Consider the following 17565-nt stretch of genomic DNA (forward strand, 5'->3'; position numbering starts at 1 on the left):
TTTAAGTCCACACTTCTTACTACTGTTGCATTAGGAATTAAGTTTCAATATAAATTTTGACAAAAGCATTCAAACTATAGCAGACTCTGATCCATTTTACATTAATTTTTGTGAAAGGCCTGTACATATCTGTTGTAGGAGTGTTTGCTTGTGTGGCTGACTCACGTGGCAGCATTGAATCCCTCTCAATCTCTTTAAGCAGTGAAAAACCTCAGATGAAGGGTTCTACTCTCTGTAATTTAAACTTTAGCACAAAAACATTTTCTTGGGTATAACTCTAGATTTTTTTCAGTGCACATGTCTATGCTAAAATTTAGAGGCACTGGACACTTAAAAAGTTTCTCTATAACTTTACAGAAAGTTTCTGGCTTTCTCAAACTAAGACTAGATACCCCGCAGAAAATGAAACAGAAAATTTGAAATATTCTATATCTTATTTAAAAATTTTCATTTTCCTTGAGCCATGCAAAATTATAAACCAATGTTTATAATTATTTGGGGTTTAATAAAAAATGTTTATTGATCACATTTATAGTTAGTATTCTTAATGATAAAGTGAGATTTTTCTAGATTTATTTAAGATTCTATTTTCAATTTTTTTAAACATTTCCAATTCCAGTTAACTTACACAATTTTTTAAGTAGAAAAAAAGTTTTACTGAATACAGTTAAGATAGTTGGAAGCTGGGGTCCTAATTTCCTCCCTAATTTAGAAAACAAAAGAGATATTGGGGATACATTTAAGAATGAGCCAGGAAAAAAACTCAGACTCTCACTTCTACCGTAGCATTTTCAAGTAAGAAATCATACAGAAAACTGCTATAATATTGGCAACATGGAGTGAGATTATCAGTGAGGGAGGAAAACAGTATTTTTTTAATCAATCAAGAGGAAGTCCCACATGTTCCCAAGTGACACTTTTCATCATACTCCTTTTAATAACCAGAGGATGTACCTTTTAGTGCTGTGGCACCAACTCAGCCCTTTAGTAAATATGGAGCCTACAAATGTCAAGTAAAGAAAGCTGTCAAAATGGAATCAGAATCCTTTGAAAATATTCACCTCTGCAGTGATGTCATTCTAACCGTGCAACGCTTTTAACTTTTTAAAATGTTTCTAAATATTAAGCATGCCAAGCTCTGAATTCTAAGATACAATATCTCAATAGATTCAAATCTTAGTGGATTGGACCTTGACCTGGATATAAGGCTTTCCCTTTTATTAAAACTGAATTTAGACATAAAAGCTTTTTTTTCTCTTTCACTATGGAATAGGAAACTTGACTTACTTAGTGTCTAGAATCAGCTATGACTTTAAGAAACATTTTCTTGCCAGGATGTTGACACCCTTTATTAGTGTCTGCCGAATGGTAGAGAATATATATGAGGGAGAAATCCTCAGAAGATTCTAGCTTGTGGCAAATCTGATAGGAAACAGGTCAAATATCAATCATAGCATTGACAAGGAAGACAACTCTAATTAGCATTTCTATTTATGCTTAATTTTTCAGCATGTTAAGAGAGGGAACATGAAGATGAAACTAACTTCTTGTGCCAAAAAAAAAATCTGTTTTCTGGCAATTTCTGAAAGCATCAACTAAAACAAGAAATTATTAAATATAGATATGTTATTTTATATCATACTTACATAAGTATCAAATTTTGATTAAGGTCACCTTTAATCCATAAAAGAAAAAAAAACTAATATGAATGGGTCAAGAATAATAATAAAATGATAGGGGAGACTCAGGAAAACAATGGATGTTATTATATGATAGTAAGAGAAAATCACTGAGTTAGGATTCCGGAGGACTGATTGTTTGTTTTAGCTTGGCTGCTACATGGCTATTTGATTTTAGGCAAAGTGGTCACTTCATCTCTTGGATTCAATTTCTCCATCTGTTACATGGGGGTCACAGCATCTGAGATCTTTTCCATCTTTCAGTTTCTGTGAATATGTAAGAAGAAATAACACAGGTGAAAACATTTTGAGAAATATAAAATTCTACACAAGAGTAAGGTGTTACTGTCATTGGTGAAATTTCTTACCTAAATACAACAGGGGCAGATTTCACAGCTGTTACTGACAAGTGGGGAGATTCTGCAGGTGGGTCATGTAGACATGCTGCTTCAGGCTGAGCCTTGCAGGAGTGAGGAACTTCACACCCAAATAACTGCTGAGAGGAACAGTGCCAGTGATGGCCTCCATGCCTGGGAGTCTTTACAGCAATGTACACAGGACTAGGATGGCAACATTGCAAAACCTCATAATCTCGTAGCCCCTTCTTGAAAGCAGAAATATAATAGGACAATTTCCATAGCAGAATTTTACTTCCTTTAGCCTCCAAAAAGATAAAAGAATTCCCAGGCATCTCTACAGATTGGCCTTCTTCAACTGGCCTTCTAGCCCTTTAAGAATCAGCATTCTTATGAACATAGGCTTCTTTATTCCTTAAGAAAAAAAGATGAACAAAATGTGATTGGTTATTATTTACTAATGTTAACACATATACACTTCATCTGAGAAGTCTCAGCTCCAAGTGCAGTTGATGAGGGCTGGAAAAGTGGCAAAATGAACACTTGCTTCACTTCAAGTTTCCCTAGGCCCTTCTTCCCTACTGTGCCCACCCCCTTGCCCCCCACAGCTATTTAAAAGATGCCATTTTTATTTATTTATGTACTAACTAAATCGGTAATAAGTTACATGATCATCAAAATGATATAAAAAAATCTCCTATTAAACACTTTACCCTGTCTATCCAATTTATCTCCTGAGCCTTGCAATCAGCCTTTTTAGTTGCTTCTGTATCTATTCAGTGTTTCCCTATGTATATCAATACAACTGTTTGCATGTCTTCTTATTTCTCTCCTTTATCATACAAAAAAGTTGTGTGCCAAATACATTCTTGTGCTCCTTGTCCCCAAACTTTTCTAATATAGCCTGCCATTTATGCACTTGGTAATGTAACGGTCACATGGTTCCATTTATAGTAAGCAGAAAAAGCTGAGTCTGATTCAGTGAAAGGTTATTGCCCTTCTGAGGAGGAAATTAAATCTATGCAGCAATTTTAATTTTAAAGTAAATTCTGGTGCTGTGGCATAGCTGTGACCCTAAGCAACAATCTCATCTCACAGTCTTAGAACATTCTGTTGGCATTTGATGTCCTTAATAGCCCAAAGAAACCACATAAAAGTGCTTTAAAAAAAGACTCGTTGAATTCAATTAAATTTGGAAGAAACTTGGGTGTTTTGCTTTTGTTTCACTTTTGCTTTAGTTTAAAAACTGTGAGGATGAGGAAAGTAGCTTAGATGTTAAAACTTAAGTAATAAACAGACGGGGAGAAGACAGAAGTGTGAAAAACTGTCAATCTATTCATCCATTCATGCATGCAGCAAGAATTCCTGAGCTCCTGCTATACTCCAGAAATGATTCCACATCCTGGGGATACAGTGGTAAAAATGCCAAGCTCATAACAGCTTGATGCCTGTATTCTAGGCTCTAGCATATTCTATTACCCTATACAAAGGCACTATGATCTGCCATCAAAATTATCGCTCTGCCACCTATCTCATCTCCTCATTTCTATCCATCCATCCCTTGATCTACACTCATAACAGCAGCCAGACTTGTTCTGTTAAAAACAAAGGCCAGATGATGTCATCCCTACTCAAAATCCCCCAATAGTTTCTCATCCCCTTTGAGTAAAAGCCAACGTTCTTATAAGGCCTACATGATCTAGCTCTCTTACTGATCAGTGAAACTACATAATAATACATTTAGATGTAAAACATTATAAAGACTATGAAAAATGTAGAGTAATATACAGCAGCATTTCTCTTTCTACTGAGCAATATTAAGTGCTCAGTGTGTACAGATTACTGATGCTACCTCTTTAGATTCCAGGTATGAGAATGGTTATGACTGAGCACTAAGTACAGGTATTGGCTTAAGTAACCATAGATTACCTTTCATAAAAGCATTGACATATTTAATGGAAGTGACAGACAAACATTCATTATTTCTGCTGTACCATTGTCCTATCTATCTATTAAGAAAATATGCAAGAAAGCACAGCAGAAAAAAAAATTTGTTGAAAATAGTAGATTTAGGCAAGGCTGAATTGAAGATCTTTAATTCTTTCCCTTGGAATTTCTCAGAGTTCAGAGACAGTCTCAATAATAAAACAATTCAATACCTTAAATCACATATAAATCAATGCCTTCAAAAATACTGTTTTATTTTGCAAATGAATGGAAATATCCCAACTTTATGTTTCCCAAAACACTGAAAAGAGGATTAAAAAGGTGGTTGGCTGTATTTCTTTCCAAACAGAGTCAGATATTAAATGTTACAGATAACTTTCGGCCAACTGACAGGAAGTCTTTAAAACTATAATAGTTTTATATCCTTCCATGTAACTTTTGGCAAAGCGGATTATACTGCTCGGATTTCCTGACAATATACTAAAAACAAAACCACTCTCAATTCCTTGAAAGAAAATAGTTCATACTATTTACCGTGGCTGCGTTCTGAACTTTAAATGCAAATAGTACGGTTATACCATAGGCACTCAAAAAATCTGTTGAATGAATTACTAACCAAATATATCCAAATAAGTCTTTCTTGCATATTTATTAGTAGAAAGAAAACAAAGAACCAGGACCATCTAGGAGATTTACCTATATTTGGGATAGGAACCTCTCTTCCTCTGGAATTCCTTGCAGTGACATGCATTTAAGTTGTGCTTTAGATCCCATGAAGCAGCATAGGGGTGCAGAAAGAGAAGGCTGGTGGTAGTCAGAGACTCCTGAGCTCATATCATGGCATCCTGTTTGCTGGCTGACAAAGTGATCTTCTGTGTGTTCGTTCTGTGGTTCCATTTTGCTAACTATAAAATTAGCCTAACACAACCTCCTTTACAGAAACATAGTGAGGATTAAAGGAGGTAATATCTGTACAGATCTCATGGTCTTTGCATTTAAGTTCTCTCTCATTGAAATACTCTTTTCTGAACACATTGCTTAGCTGTTTCCTTCTTTTTATATTTTTTCCATAGGTTATTGGGATACAGGCGGTATTTGGTTACATGAGTATGTTCTTTAGTGGTGATTTGTGAGATTTTAGTGCACCCATCATCCAAGTAGTATACATTGCACCCTATTTGTAGTCTTTTATCTCTCGCCCCTCTACCACTCTTCCCCCCAAGTCTCCAAAGTCCATTGTATCATTCTTATGCCTTTGCATCCTCATAGCTTAGCTCCCACATATCAGTGAGAATATACAATATTTGGTTTTCCATTCCTGAGTCACTTAGCTTAGAATAATAGTCTCCAATCTCACCCAAGTTGCTGCAAATGCTGTTAATTCATTATTCTTTTTCTCTGGGAAGATACCCAGTAGTGGGATTGCTGGATCAAATGGTAGTTCTAATTTTAGTTCTTTAAGGAATCTCCCCACTGTTTTCCATAGTGGCTGTACTAGTTTACATTCCCACCAGCAGTGGAGAAGTGTTCCCTGATCACCCCATCCACACCAACAGCTACTGTTTTTTTCGTTTTTTGATTATGTCCATTCTTGCAGGAGTAAGGAGGTATTGCATTGTGGTTTTGATTTGCATTACCCTGATAATTCGTGATGTGGAAGAGTTTTTCATATGTTTTTTGGCCATTTGTATGTCTGAGAAGTGTCTATTCAGGTCCTTTGCCCACTTTTTGATGGGATTGTTTGTTTTCTTCTTACTGATTTGTTTGAGTTCATTGTAGATTCTGGATATTAGTCCTTTGTCAGATATAAAAATTGTGAAGATTTTCTCCCACTCTGTGGGTTGCCTGTTTACTCTGCTGACTGTTCCTTTTGCTGTGCAAAAGGCTCTTTAGTTTAATTAAGTCCCAGCTATTTGTCTTTGTTTTTATTGCATTTGCTTTTGGGTTCTTGGTCATGAAATCCTTGCCTAAGCCAATGTCTAGAAGGGTTTTTCCAATGTTATCTTCTAGAATTTTTAAAATTTCATGTCTTAGATTTAAGCCCTTAATCCATCTTGAGTTGCTTTTTGTATAAGGTGAGAGCTGAGGATCCAGTTTCATTCTCCTACTTCTAGCTAGCCAATTATCCCAGCACCATTTGTTGAAAAGGGTGTCCTTTCCCCACTTACTGTTTTGGTTTGGTTTGTTGAAGATCAGCTGGCTGTAAGTATTTGGGTTTATTTCTGGGTTCACTATTCTATTCCATTGGTCTATGTGCCTATTTTTGTACCAGTACCATGCTGTTTTGGTGACTATGGCCTTGTAGTATAGCTTAAAATCAGGTAGTGTGATGCATCCAGATTTGTTCTTTTTGCGTAGTCTTGCTTTGGCTATGTGGGCTCCTTTTGGTTCTATGTGAATTTTAGAATTGTTTTTTCTATCTCTGTGAAGAATGATGGTGGTATTTTGATGGGGATTGCATTGAATTTGTAGATTGCTTTTGGCAGTATGGTCATTTTCACAATATTGATTCTACCCATCCATGAGCATGGGGTGTGTTTTCATTTGTTTGTGTCATCTATGATTTCTTTCAGCAGTGTTTTGTAGTTTTCCTTGTAGAGGCCTTCCACCTCCCTTGTTAGGTATATTTATAAGTATTTTTATTTTTATTTTTGCAGCTATTTTAAAAGGAGTTGAGTTCTTGATTTGATTCCTACTTGGTCACTGATGGTGTATAGAAGAGCTACTGATTTGTGTACAATAATCTTGTATCCAGAAACTTTGCTAGATTCTTTCATCAGTTCTAGGAGCTTTCTGGAGGAGTCTTTAGGGTTTTCAAGGAAAATGATCATATCATCAGCAAACAGTGACAGTTTGACTTCCTCTTTACTGATTTTGATGCCCTTTATTTCTTTCTCTTGTCTGATTGCTGTGGTTAGGACTTCTAGTACTAAGCTGATGAGGAGTGGTCTGAAAGTAGGCATCCTTGTCTTGTTTCATTTCTCAGAGGGAATGTTTTCAACTTTTCCCCATTCAGTATTATGTTGGCTGTGCGTTTGTCATAGATGGCTTTAATTACATTGAGGTACGTCCCTTGTATGCCGATTTTGCTGAGAGTTTTAATCATAAAGTGATGCTGCATTTTGTCAAATGCTTTTTCTGCATCTATTGAGATGATCACATGATTTTTGTTTTAAATTCTGTTTATGTGGTGTATCACATTTATTGATTTGAGTCTGTTAAACCATCCCTGCATCCCTGGTATGAAATCCACTTGATCATGGTGGATTGTCTTTTTGATATGCTGCTGGATTCGATTAGCTAGTATTTTGTTAAGGATTTTAGCATCTATCTTCATCAGGGATATTGGTCCATAGTTTTCTTTTTTGGTTATGTCATTTCCTGGTTTTGGTATTAGGGTGATGCTGGCTTCACCTAGAATGAATTAGGGAAGGTTCCCTCTTTATCTTGTGGAATAGTGTCAAAAGGATTTTTGCCACTTCTTTCAATGTCTGGTAGAATTCTGCTGTGAATCCATCTGGTCTTGGACTTTTTTTTTGTTGCTAATTTTTAAATTACCATTTCAATCTCACTCCTTGTTATTGGTCTGTTCAGGGTATCTAATTCTTCCTGACTTAAGCTGGAAGGGCTGTTTTTCCAGGAATTTATCCATCTCTTCTAGTTTTTCTAGTTTATCTGCATAAAAATGTTCACAGCAGTCTTGAATGATCTTTTTTATTCCCGTGGTGTCAGTTGTAATTGTTTCCTTTCTTAATGAAGTTATTTGGATTTTGTCTCTTCTTTGCTTGGTTAATCTTGCTAATGGTCTATCAATTTTATTTATCTTTTCAAGGAACCAGCTTTTTGTTTCATTTATCTTTTTTTATGTTTCAATTTCTTGTAGTTCTGCTCTGATCTTTGTTATTCATTGTGCTATTTGTTGCCTGTGTATCTTGGTGTTTTGTTTTTTGTTTTTGCTTTTTAACTTGTATTTTTGTTTTATAGGTCCTGTGTGATTTATGCTTTAAAGAGTTCTCTTTTGATATGTTTCCAGGATTTGTTTCAAGATTTAGAGCTCCTTGTAGCAGTTCTTGTAGTCGTGGCTTGGTAGTGGCGAATTCTCTCAGCATTTGTTTGTCTGAAAAAGACTGTAACTTTCCTTCATGTGATGCTTAGTTTTGCTGGATGCAAAATTCCTGGCTGATAACTGTTTTGTCTGAGGAGGCTGAAGATAGGGCCCCTAATCCCTTCTAGCTTGTAGTGTTTCTGCCGAAAAATCTGCTGTTAATCTGATAGGTTTTCCTTTATAAGTTACCTGGTGCTTCTGTCTCACAGCTCTTAAGATTCTTTTCCTCATCTTAACTTTGGATAACCTGATGACAATCTGCCTAGGTGAAGAACTTTTTGAGACGAATTTCCCAGGTGTTCTTTGTGGTTCTTGTATTTGCATGTCTAGGTCTCTAGTAAGGCTGGGGAAGTTTTCCTCAATTATTCCCCCAAATATATTTTCCAAACTTTTAGATTTCTCTTCTTCCTCAGGAATACTGATTATTTTTAGGTTTGGTCATTTAGCATAATCCCAGACTTCTTGGAGGCTTTGTTCATATTTTCTTATTCTTTTTTCTTTGTCTTTGCTGGATGGGTTAATTTGAAGGCCTTGTGTTTGAGCTCTGAATTTCTTTCTTCTACTTCTTCATTTCTATTGCTGAGACTTTTCAGAGAGCATTTTGCATTTCTATAAGTGTGTCTGTTTCCTGAAGCTTTGATTGTTTTTTTTTCTTTATGCTATTTCCTTGAATATGTCTCCCTTCAATTCTTGTATTGGTACTGGATTTTCTTGCATTGGGCTTCACTTTTCTCTGGTGCCTCCTTGACTAACTTCATAACTAACCTCCTGAATACTTTTTCAGGTATGTCAGGGATTTCTTCTTGGTTTGATCCATTGCTGGTGAGCTAGTGTGATTTTGGGGGGATGTTAAAGAACCTTGTTTTGTTATATTACCAGAGCTGGTTTTCTGGTTCCTTCCCATTTGGGTATGCTCTGTCAGAGGGAAGTTCTAGAGCTGAAGGCTGTTCAGATTCTTTTGTCCCACAGGGTTTTTCCTTGATGTAGTACTCTCCCCCTTTTCCAATGGATGTGGCTTCCTGAGAGCCAAGCTACAGTGATTGTTATCTCTCTTCTGGATCTAGCCACCCAGCAAGTCTACCAGGCTCCGTGCTAGTATTAGGGGTTGTCCACACAGAGTCCTGTGACGTGAACCATCTGTGGGTCTCTCAGCCATTAATACCAGCACTTGTTCCGGTGGAGGTGGCGGGGGGGTAAAATGGACTCTGTGAGGAGTTCTTAGCTTTGGTGGATTAATGATTTATTTTTGTGTTGGTTGGCCTCCTGCCAGGAGGTGGCACTTTCCAGAAAGCATTAGCTGTGGTAGTATGGAGAGGAACAAGTGGTGGGCAGGGCCCTAGAACTCCCAAGAGTATATGCTTTTTGTCTTCAGCTATCAGGGACAGAAGGGAAGACCCATCAGGTGGGGGCAGGACTAGGCATATCTGAGCTCAGACTCTCCATGGGTGGGTCTTGCTGTGGCTGCTGTAGGGGATGGGGGTAAGGTTCCCAAGTCAATGCAGTTGTGTACCTAGGAGGATTATGGCTGCTTCTGCTGAGTCATGCAGGTTGTCAGGGAAGTGGGGGGAAGCTGGTAGTCACAGGCCTCACACAGCTCCCATGCAATCCAAAGGGCTGGTCTCACTCCCACTGTGCCTCCACCTAACAGCATTGAGTCTGTTTCCAGGCAGTGAGCAAGCAGGGCTTGAGAACTTGCCCCAGGCTACCCACCTCCCAGCTATGAAAGCAAGGGCTTTGGTTCTTCCCCTTGCCTGTGAAGTCTGTATGCCAGATTCATGCCCTCCCCTATTGCGGTGATCAGACCCAACACCAGGCCGTGGGGGCTACGAGGTCTGACAGAGTCAAAGGAATGAGACAAGACAAGTTACGAGTACATAGGGTGGGTCCAGGGAGCCAATGCTAGTATGGAGGCTGCAAAGCCCCTGAGCTCTGGGAGCCCACACTCTTTATTGGTAATCAAAGAAGCAGGTGGTGAGGACGTGCAGATATAGGGGTAGACAGGTGAGGACGTGAGGACGTGGGGGTAGAAAGGTAGTGGTACATCAAGTGTAGCTGTGACGGTTTAGCATATGCAGCTCTGGATTATCTCCAAGCCATGAGGGGTTTTATGCCCTGGGCTTAGATTGTGGTGTGGCAGGGCAGCCTTCCACCCTTTGCCACAGAGCTTGGTGTTCCATAGGCCATGAGGGGTTTTAGACCCTGGACCCAGGACATGTTCCAAGACTCTTTTACATTATGTCAGACAAGCAAGCCCTGCCTGAGCCCTTGCACCAATATCCCCTGAATTCTGGCCAGGAGGCTTCTCACTTGGTTCAAATTGTTACAAAGTTCAGCTGGAGACTCCCCTGTGGCATTTTCCCTGCACCTCTGGCCACCCTCCTGAAGGATCCCTGTGGTTCCAGGTAGGAATGGCCTGCTTGGGGACCCAGTGGACTCCCAGGGCCTTTCTTGCTGCTTCCTCTAGCCCTGTATTGTGCTCGGCTCTCTAAATTGACTCAGCTCCAGGTAAGGTCAGAAACTTCTCCTGCAAACTAGACCTTGAGTTTCCCCATGGGGGTGTATGTTTGGGAGTGGAGGATATCCCTTTCCCACTTCTGCAGTTTGGGGACTCACAGTTTTTGGGGTGTCTCCCAGGTTCTGCAGGAACAGTCCACTTCCTTTAGAGGGTCTGTTGGTCCTCTTGGGACCTGCAGTCATTTGTTCTTGCAGTCATTCTGGAGCTAAAATTCCATGATATGAGCCTCTGCATGCTGCTCCATCTATCTGAGTCAGAGCTGCAATCTAGTCCTGCCTCCTGTCTGCCATGATGAACTTTGCTCAAGCAGCTGTTTCCTTTAGGTTTTGACACAAATATTTCCTTCTAAGAGATACCTTCACCTATCTCTCAGGGTCCCCCTCTTGACTTATCTCTATTATATCACCCTTTTAACATTTTCTTCATAGCACTTACTAGTATCTGAAATTACAGGCAGGTGCCACATAATGATGTCGGGGTCATCAATGAGCTTCATGTATGATGGTGGTCCCATAAGATTATAATACAGTATTTTTACAGTACATTTTCTATGTTTAAATACATAAATACTTACCATTGTGTTACAGTTGCCTACAATATTTGGTACAGTAACATGCTGTAAAGGTTTACAGCCTAGGAGCCATAGGCTATACCATATAGCATAGGTGTGTAGTAGGATACACCCTCTAGGTTTGTGTAAATACACTATGATGTTCACAGATGAAATCACCTAACAATGTATTTCTCAAAATGTATCCTCATTGTTAAGTGACACATGACTGAATGCTGTTTCCCTGATTATGATCTGTCTCCTTTACTAGAATGTAACCTCTTTGAAACCAGGAACCTTGTCTACCTAGCTCACTGCTTCATCCCCAGCCTTGAAAAGTAAATGTGCTGTATGGATGAATAACAATTTCTAGCTCACAGGTGTTATTCAATACCTGTCAGTTTACCCTATTTTCCTAGGGCATGGCCAATATTTAAAATAGTTCAGAACATATCACAAGTGATCAATATTTATTGATATTGATCACTGATTATTGATACTTATTGATAAGGAAAAACATAGGAAAAAATTTTGTACTGCAGGAACTTCTAGATTCAGTCCTGAAAACATGTCCTTTAGTATATTTACTTTGATTTTCACAAACCTATACATGTGGCTATTTTTGCTTGCAAAATATGTTCTCATCTGAATGTGAACCCATATGGCACTTCCAACCACCAACTCTATATAAAATTGGATAACAAAGTCTCTGGAGGTTTACGATAAGTAATGTTTTCAGCCAAAAATTCACTTCAGAATGGTTAGTTTTCTTCTTTGTCTTTGTTTACCATGTCTTATGAGTGATGACTAGTTTCAAAAAGACTTTTATTTTACTGTTTGTGAAGGGCAGTAGTCAGAAAAAAAGGAATTGATCTTGGACTTGAAGAAACAGCCCCAGAGGTGAAAGAGATAGTCGTTGACCTGCACAGCCTCTTTCCAGCCTCTTCACAGATAAAAAGAGCTTTCAGAACAAGAAACTTGTATATTCTATGCAGCTCAAATAAAATTAAGAAGCTGAACATCAGCTGACAAACAGTAAAAAATAACTGGGAGCTGACAGGAAAATAAATTCTCGTTTATGAAAATGTAGCTTATTCCAGAACACCAGATTTCAAAAGATACAGAATCCTGTTGCTCCACGATTCAATTTCTCCTACAGTAAGTAACTTTAATTTATAAATTACTATAAGTCATTTGACTGTATATAAGTGTTTTATTTACATCCAATAGTACAAAGTATTTGTGGTATTTCTTTTAAAAATTACAGTAAAATATTCTTTATAAAGTAGATAACTAATGCCCACATATAGAACAAGAAATAACGCAAACCTCAAACATGGCTAATCATAATGAAGGTGGAATGAATCCAACATAAAATTTTGTGGACAGGTCTTTGCTTTACATGATCATTTACTCTCCAGCCAAAATTACATTTAGTCCTTTAATTTTTCCAGCTATCCAAATAAACCTGAGGTTAATTGTTTTCCAACTCCGAGTCGTGAATTGCACACTGTCAAAAATGTACCTATAAATGTATTTCAAATTTACTATCTTTTCAAAGAGGATTAGGTTTTAGTTTTTAAAAACGGTTTCAGAACATGAAGTGCCATTTCCTGGGAGGGGCCTGTGTAGAAACTTAGGAAACCTCCAAACCATGGCAGGTTCACAAGTGCATTTTCCCTGGCGTAGATTTCCCTATACTGAATCCTGGCTCTGCCATTTACTAGCTGTGTGACTGGAAAAGTTATTTCATTATTTAGTTCTTCAATATCTTCATCTGTAAAATGGGTATAATATGGAATTATACCTACTTTATATGATTATCTGTAATAGTTCCTGTGAGGATTAAATTACTTGATCATGGAAACCTCATAGAAAAATATCTGCCATGTAGTAAAATTCAGTAGTATTTCACTTGTATTTAATGATAACAAAGGCTTTTTTGGCTCTGGAATCAGAGTAATCAAAGGTAATGAAAGAAAGAAACTCAGTCCTCATCCTTCTTTCCTTAATGACTGCTAAGCTGATATGAGCATAGGGATCCTGCTGGTCATTATTCCTGACTGAATGGAAGAATCTGCCTGTAGTAGGAGAGGAAAAGCCAACAGGCAAAGAGAAATAAAGACAAGGAAAAACATTCTGAGGGCCAGTTCTAGCCCTGAGGCTCTAGGAAGGGCTTAGAACTTTATAGCTGTTTCTCTGATTCCCCAATGAATTCATTTTCATTTTATTTTGTTGTACTTAAGTTGGGGTTATTTTTCTGTTACTTAGAAGTAACAGGTCATTGCTGGACCATGGGACTAAGTTAGTGACACCTGGAAGAAACAGGCAGAAAGATCACACACTTACTTAAGGCTTGTTAAGCTGTTGGGCCTCAGTCTAACTCCAGAGTCCATTCCACCAGGCCCTTTCCTCAGGACCTTTGACATTGGGAGGGACAGAAAGATGGCATAGGATGAACTCAGGAAAGTGAAGTAGGAAGGGAAGAAACCACAGAAAAAGAAACAGGTTGTCTATGGCTCTGGAATGAATAATTTTTTCCCCCAAAGTGGACTTCAGAATTCTAACAATAATTCCAAATAGAAGACCCCACAATATTCAGAACACAGAAAAATCATTTAAATAAAGGTAGACCCACCCAGGGACTATTTTGGATTCTTACTTATACATAAAACCAACTATTTACTAAGAAGTTCAGTATGTTAATCATTTAAAATGCCCTGAGAGGAAAATTTAAGATTCTGGTGACAGTTGCAATCTACTCTTTTATAACCAAGTTCAAGACTTATGGCTGAGATTATTCTTTTATTCTTGCAGGACTTTGAATCACATAATTTAATGATACATAGCACATCTGAGGCCAATGCCTAAAAGTATCAGAGTTCTCAACTGATGAACCAAAATAATAGTACATGAACTAATGAGGAAAAGTTGAGAATGGGTAAATTCACATATTATAAAGTACATAACATCATGAAGGTGAGCTAAATGTCCAGTTCTCACAACATGGCAGCATAAGAGAGCAGAAATGCCTGCTGTCTAAGCTACCAACTGCTGTCTAATATCAATTCTAATTACAATAAATGAATATTTTTAAAAAGACAGCAAAGTAGGAATCCATGAATCAGTTTCCCCAAAATCCATCTGTGGCTGACTTAAAAAGCAACTACAAATTCTTCCCTCTTCATCCAAGCCCTTTGTTGGTACCCTTGCATGGTGACTTGACTTGGCTATGTGATTTACTTTGTCCAGTGAAACAGTTGCAAACATAAAACAAGCAGCAACTTGAAAACTACTTGTATGTTTTGGTTTGCCCTTTCTTGATCCTCTTGGGACCGCTGACAAGGCTACCATGTTAAAATTTCCAGGCTAGCAAGTTGGACACATATAGTCCAGGCTTCCCAACACCCTCAGTCAATAGGTGGTCACACTCCTTTGCTTTGACATGCAAAATGGTTTAGCTGAACTTGTAGGTGTAACTGAGACCAGCAGAAAATCACACAGTTCAGCCCAGTCCAAATTTCTGACCAACAGAGCTATGAGCTGAATAAATAGTTGTTGTTTTATTTATTTATATGATACAATATTTATATAAATATTGTATTAGTTGTAAATAGTTTAAACTATAATGATGATTGCTATTCAGTTTGTAATTATAAATTTGTTGATATTCACTTTATGTTGTGCTCTATAGGAGCAAAAACAAGATACTGATTTTGAATGTAAAATTCTATAGAATTGCTTAGTAAGGATAATAAACTGCTATACCAAATCATGTATGAGTAAATCAGTGCAAATTAAATCATGTTTTTGAGAAGCACAAGAACTATTTCATTATGTATAAGATTTCCCTATTTTTAATTGGCAACCCACATAAGTGAGTTGACTGTATTTGTCTTCAGGGTCAGACAGTAATGTGGGTAGACGACATCCAATAATGGTCTTGCTTATTTATGTGGATAAAAAAAATCCCTTCCTTGATATCAGCCAAAAAAAAAAAAAAAAAAAAAACAGCAAAAAATCACAATCACACCAAGCAATATAATTATGAAAACGAATGAGAACAAAATAAATGCTAGCTTTTTAATATTATTTGATATGCCTAGATTTGGAAAGATCTAGGTAAAAATTTAGGTATGATGGTCCACAATTTAAAAAGCATCAATATGACATCAAACATTAAATTCAAACTAAACCTCAGTGACTCAGAGCTCGAACATCTTCAGAGAGCAGCTTTGGAACTGACTGCCTGAAGAATTTATCGATATAACTGCAAGACAAAGGATATTGTTTTGAACAGGGTAAATGGCAAAAGAGAAATGAGCCGCAACTACAACTGCTTATGTTGAAAAGAGAAATGTCTTTTTATCTTTAGCCTTGATTTCTTTTCATGTCTTTATTTTTCTATACATATTAATATGTGATATTTTAATTTTAAATAGCATCAGACCGACATTCACTGGTGACGTTTGTCAAATGTTTTATATCAAAGCAAATCACCACCACTATAATTCTAATTATCAAAAATACAAAGTAGAGAATTTTATTTTTACAGCTGGCATACACACACACGTACACATATGGGCATGTGCGTACAAATATATTTCTAAGAAATGTTTATTTAATTTAGGACATTACTTATTTTTAAATGTTAAATGTTTCTAAATAATAAATATATACAAATTTCTAAATAAATATTCTGACATATTTCTATAAAAGGAATATATAATATATTACATATTAAAATCATTACTAATACAAATATTAATAAGTATATTAATAATACAAATAAATACTTGCAAAAAAGCATTAATAATACAAAACATTAATAATACAAATATTGCAATAATTGAATAAATTGATACGGTTTGGTCATGCTAGTGACCATAGAAAGTCTACACATTGGTGAGCCGAGATTGCGCCACTGCACTCCAGCCCGGGAGACAGAGCGAGACTCCATCTCAAAAAAAAAAGAAAGTCTACACATTGATTGGTTAATCTAAATCTTGACTCTCTTCTAATCCATAGCCTCCCCGCTATTTTTCTTTTAGGAAGGCATTCTAGTGGAAAAATATACTGGCCTTTGAGCATTAAGGTAGTTGCATCTCAGGTAAAAGAATAGAAAATAAGTACTCCATACAGTGTTGCTAAACTAAAATTTAGTAGATTTAAATTTAACCAGAGTTTTGTATTTAAATAATAGAAAATTATTCTAGTTTGGTCTCCTTGGGCATCTAGTTATTCGTATTCATTAAGTCAGTCAAAAGCTCTTTCTTGAACATTTGCTATGTTTATATGCTGGCTATATGTGAATGTGACAGACACAGTCTTTGGATTCATGAAGCTTATAGTCCAGTAAGAAATACAGATGAGTAAGTTAGCAACTTGAATGGTGTGATGATGGCTCTAAGTACAGAAAAACATATTCAGTTATGAGGAGGAGAACAATGTCATGAAAAGCTTCCTGACATTATATATCCCTTTATATCTTATCTTTTCATTGCATATTAAGTTATGCATACTGCTACAGCAAACTGCAAATGAAGAGCTTCGGGTACTTGGTAAATAACCATTGATTGGTCCAGTTATTGTATTTTTATGGGAGCCATAAGAAAAAATAGGGAAAATAAAACCACACATATGTACTTGTATTTATTACATTAAAATGTTTCTGGTTGTTATAAAAATGGCATATTGCTATATTGGCTGTATCAATGGATATTGTTCTTGTTCATACCTCCTTATCATGAGAGCAGCTAGAATTGTTTCTAAATAAAGCTGAAGCAACATGAGAATTACAATTTTAATGTAACCTATTCTGCTATGCTGGCCATAACTAAGGACCATCAATTGGCATCTGAGTCAAAGGAAAATATTCATGGGTTATATTGAGTGAGTCCTAGTATGGCTCAGACGGAAGCCTATTGTGTGTGTGTTGTGAGTGGGAACCAGAGTAGACCAATTAGAATCTCTGTGGGTTTCAGTGTGGGGAAGGAGACAGAAGATGAAAAAGAGGGTAGATATTTTGAACCCAAGTTTTATCCCAAGTCTCACTTCTTGATGAGGCTTTGCTATACGTTCCAATGCTAAAAGTTCTGGGGCCCACCAGGGAGAGACTATGCAGATGGAAGCAAAATATCCTCTCCTAACTCATGTTTCTCTACTCTCAATGACTTTCCGTATTTCTTCCTTGCATCGGTAAAATGCCCAACTATTGTAATTCTAAATAATGTACCAAACGTAACATTTATTTTAGAACATCAAATGGAACATTTAGAACATTTTAGAACATCTCTGCTTTGGGAAGACAAGGTCATTAACTGTAATAATTAGCAAGTATACAAAAAAGTGACCAAAATCTGTGTCTTTTCAAGTTAAAGAAGGAACTGACATTTTAAATGATGTAAAAAGCC

At 37.0% G+C, this 17565-nt stretch overlaps 1 protein-coding gene across 1 annotated transcript in view; it reads right to left on the reverse strand.

The window, feature by feature from the left end:
- Positions 1-1521: 1521 nt before the first annotated feature.
- ALG10 (ALG10 alpha-1,2-glucosyltransferase) overlaps positions 1522-17565 on the reverse strand; it is a 33926-nt gene continuing 17882 nt past the window's right edge. Inside the window, exons 3-4 of the mRNA XM_032159952.2 lie at positions 2048-2449; positions 1522-1946 (exon numbers count right to left, since the gene is read on the reverse strand). Of these exons, the coding sequence (XP_032015843.1) occupies positions 2444-2449 (6 nt within the window). The 3' untranslated portion in view covers positions 1522-1946; positions 2048-2443. The remainder of the gene's footprint in view (positions 1947-2047; positions 2450-17565) is intronic.

This window comes from Hylobates moloch, unplaced genomic scaffold, assembly GCF_009828535.3.
Source record: "Hylobates moloch isolate HMO894 unplaced genomic scaffold, HMol_V3 SCAFFOLD_8, whole genome shotgun sequence".
Taxonomy (NCBI): Eukaryota; Metazoa; Chordata; class Mammalia; order Primates; family Hylobatidae; genus Hylobates; species Hylobates moloch.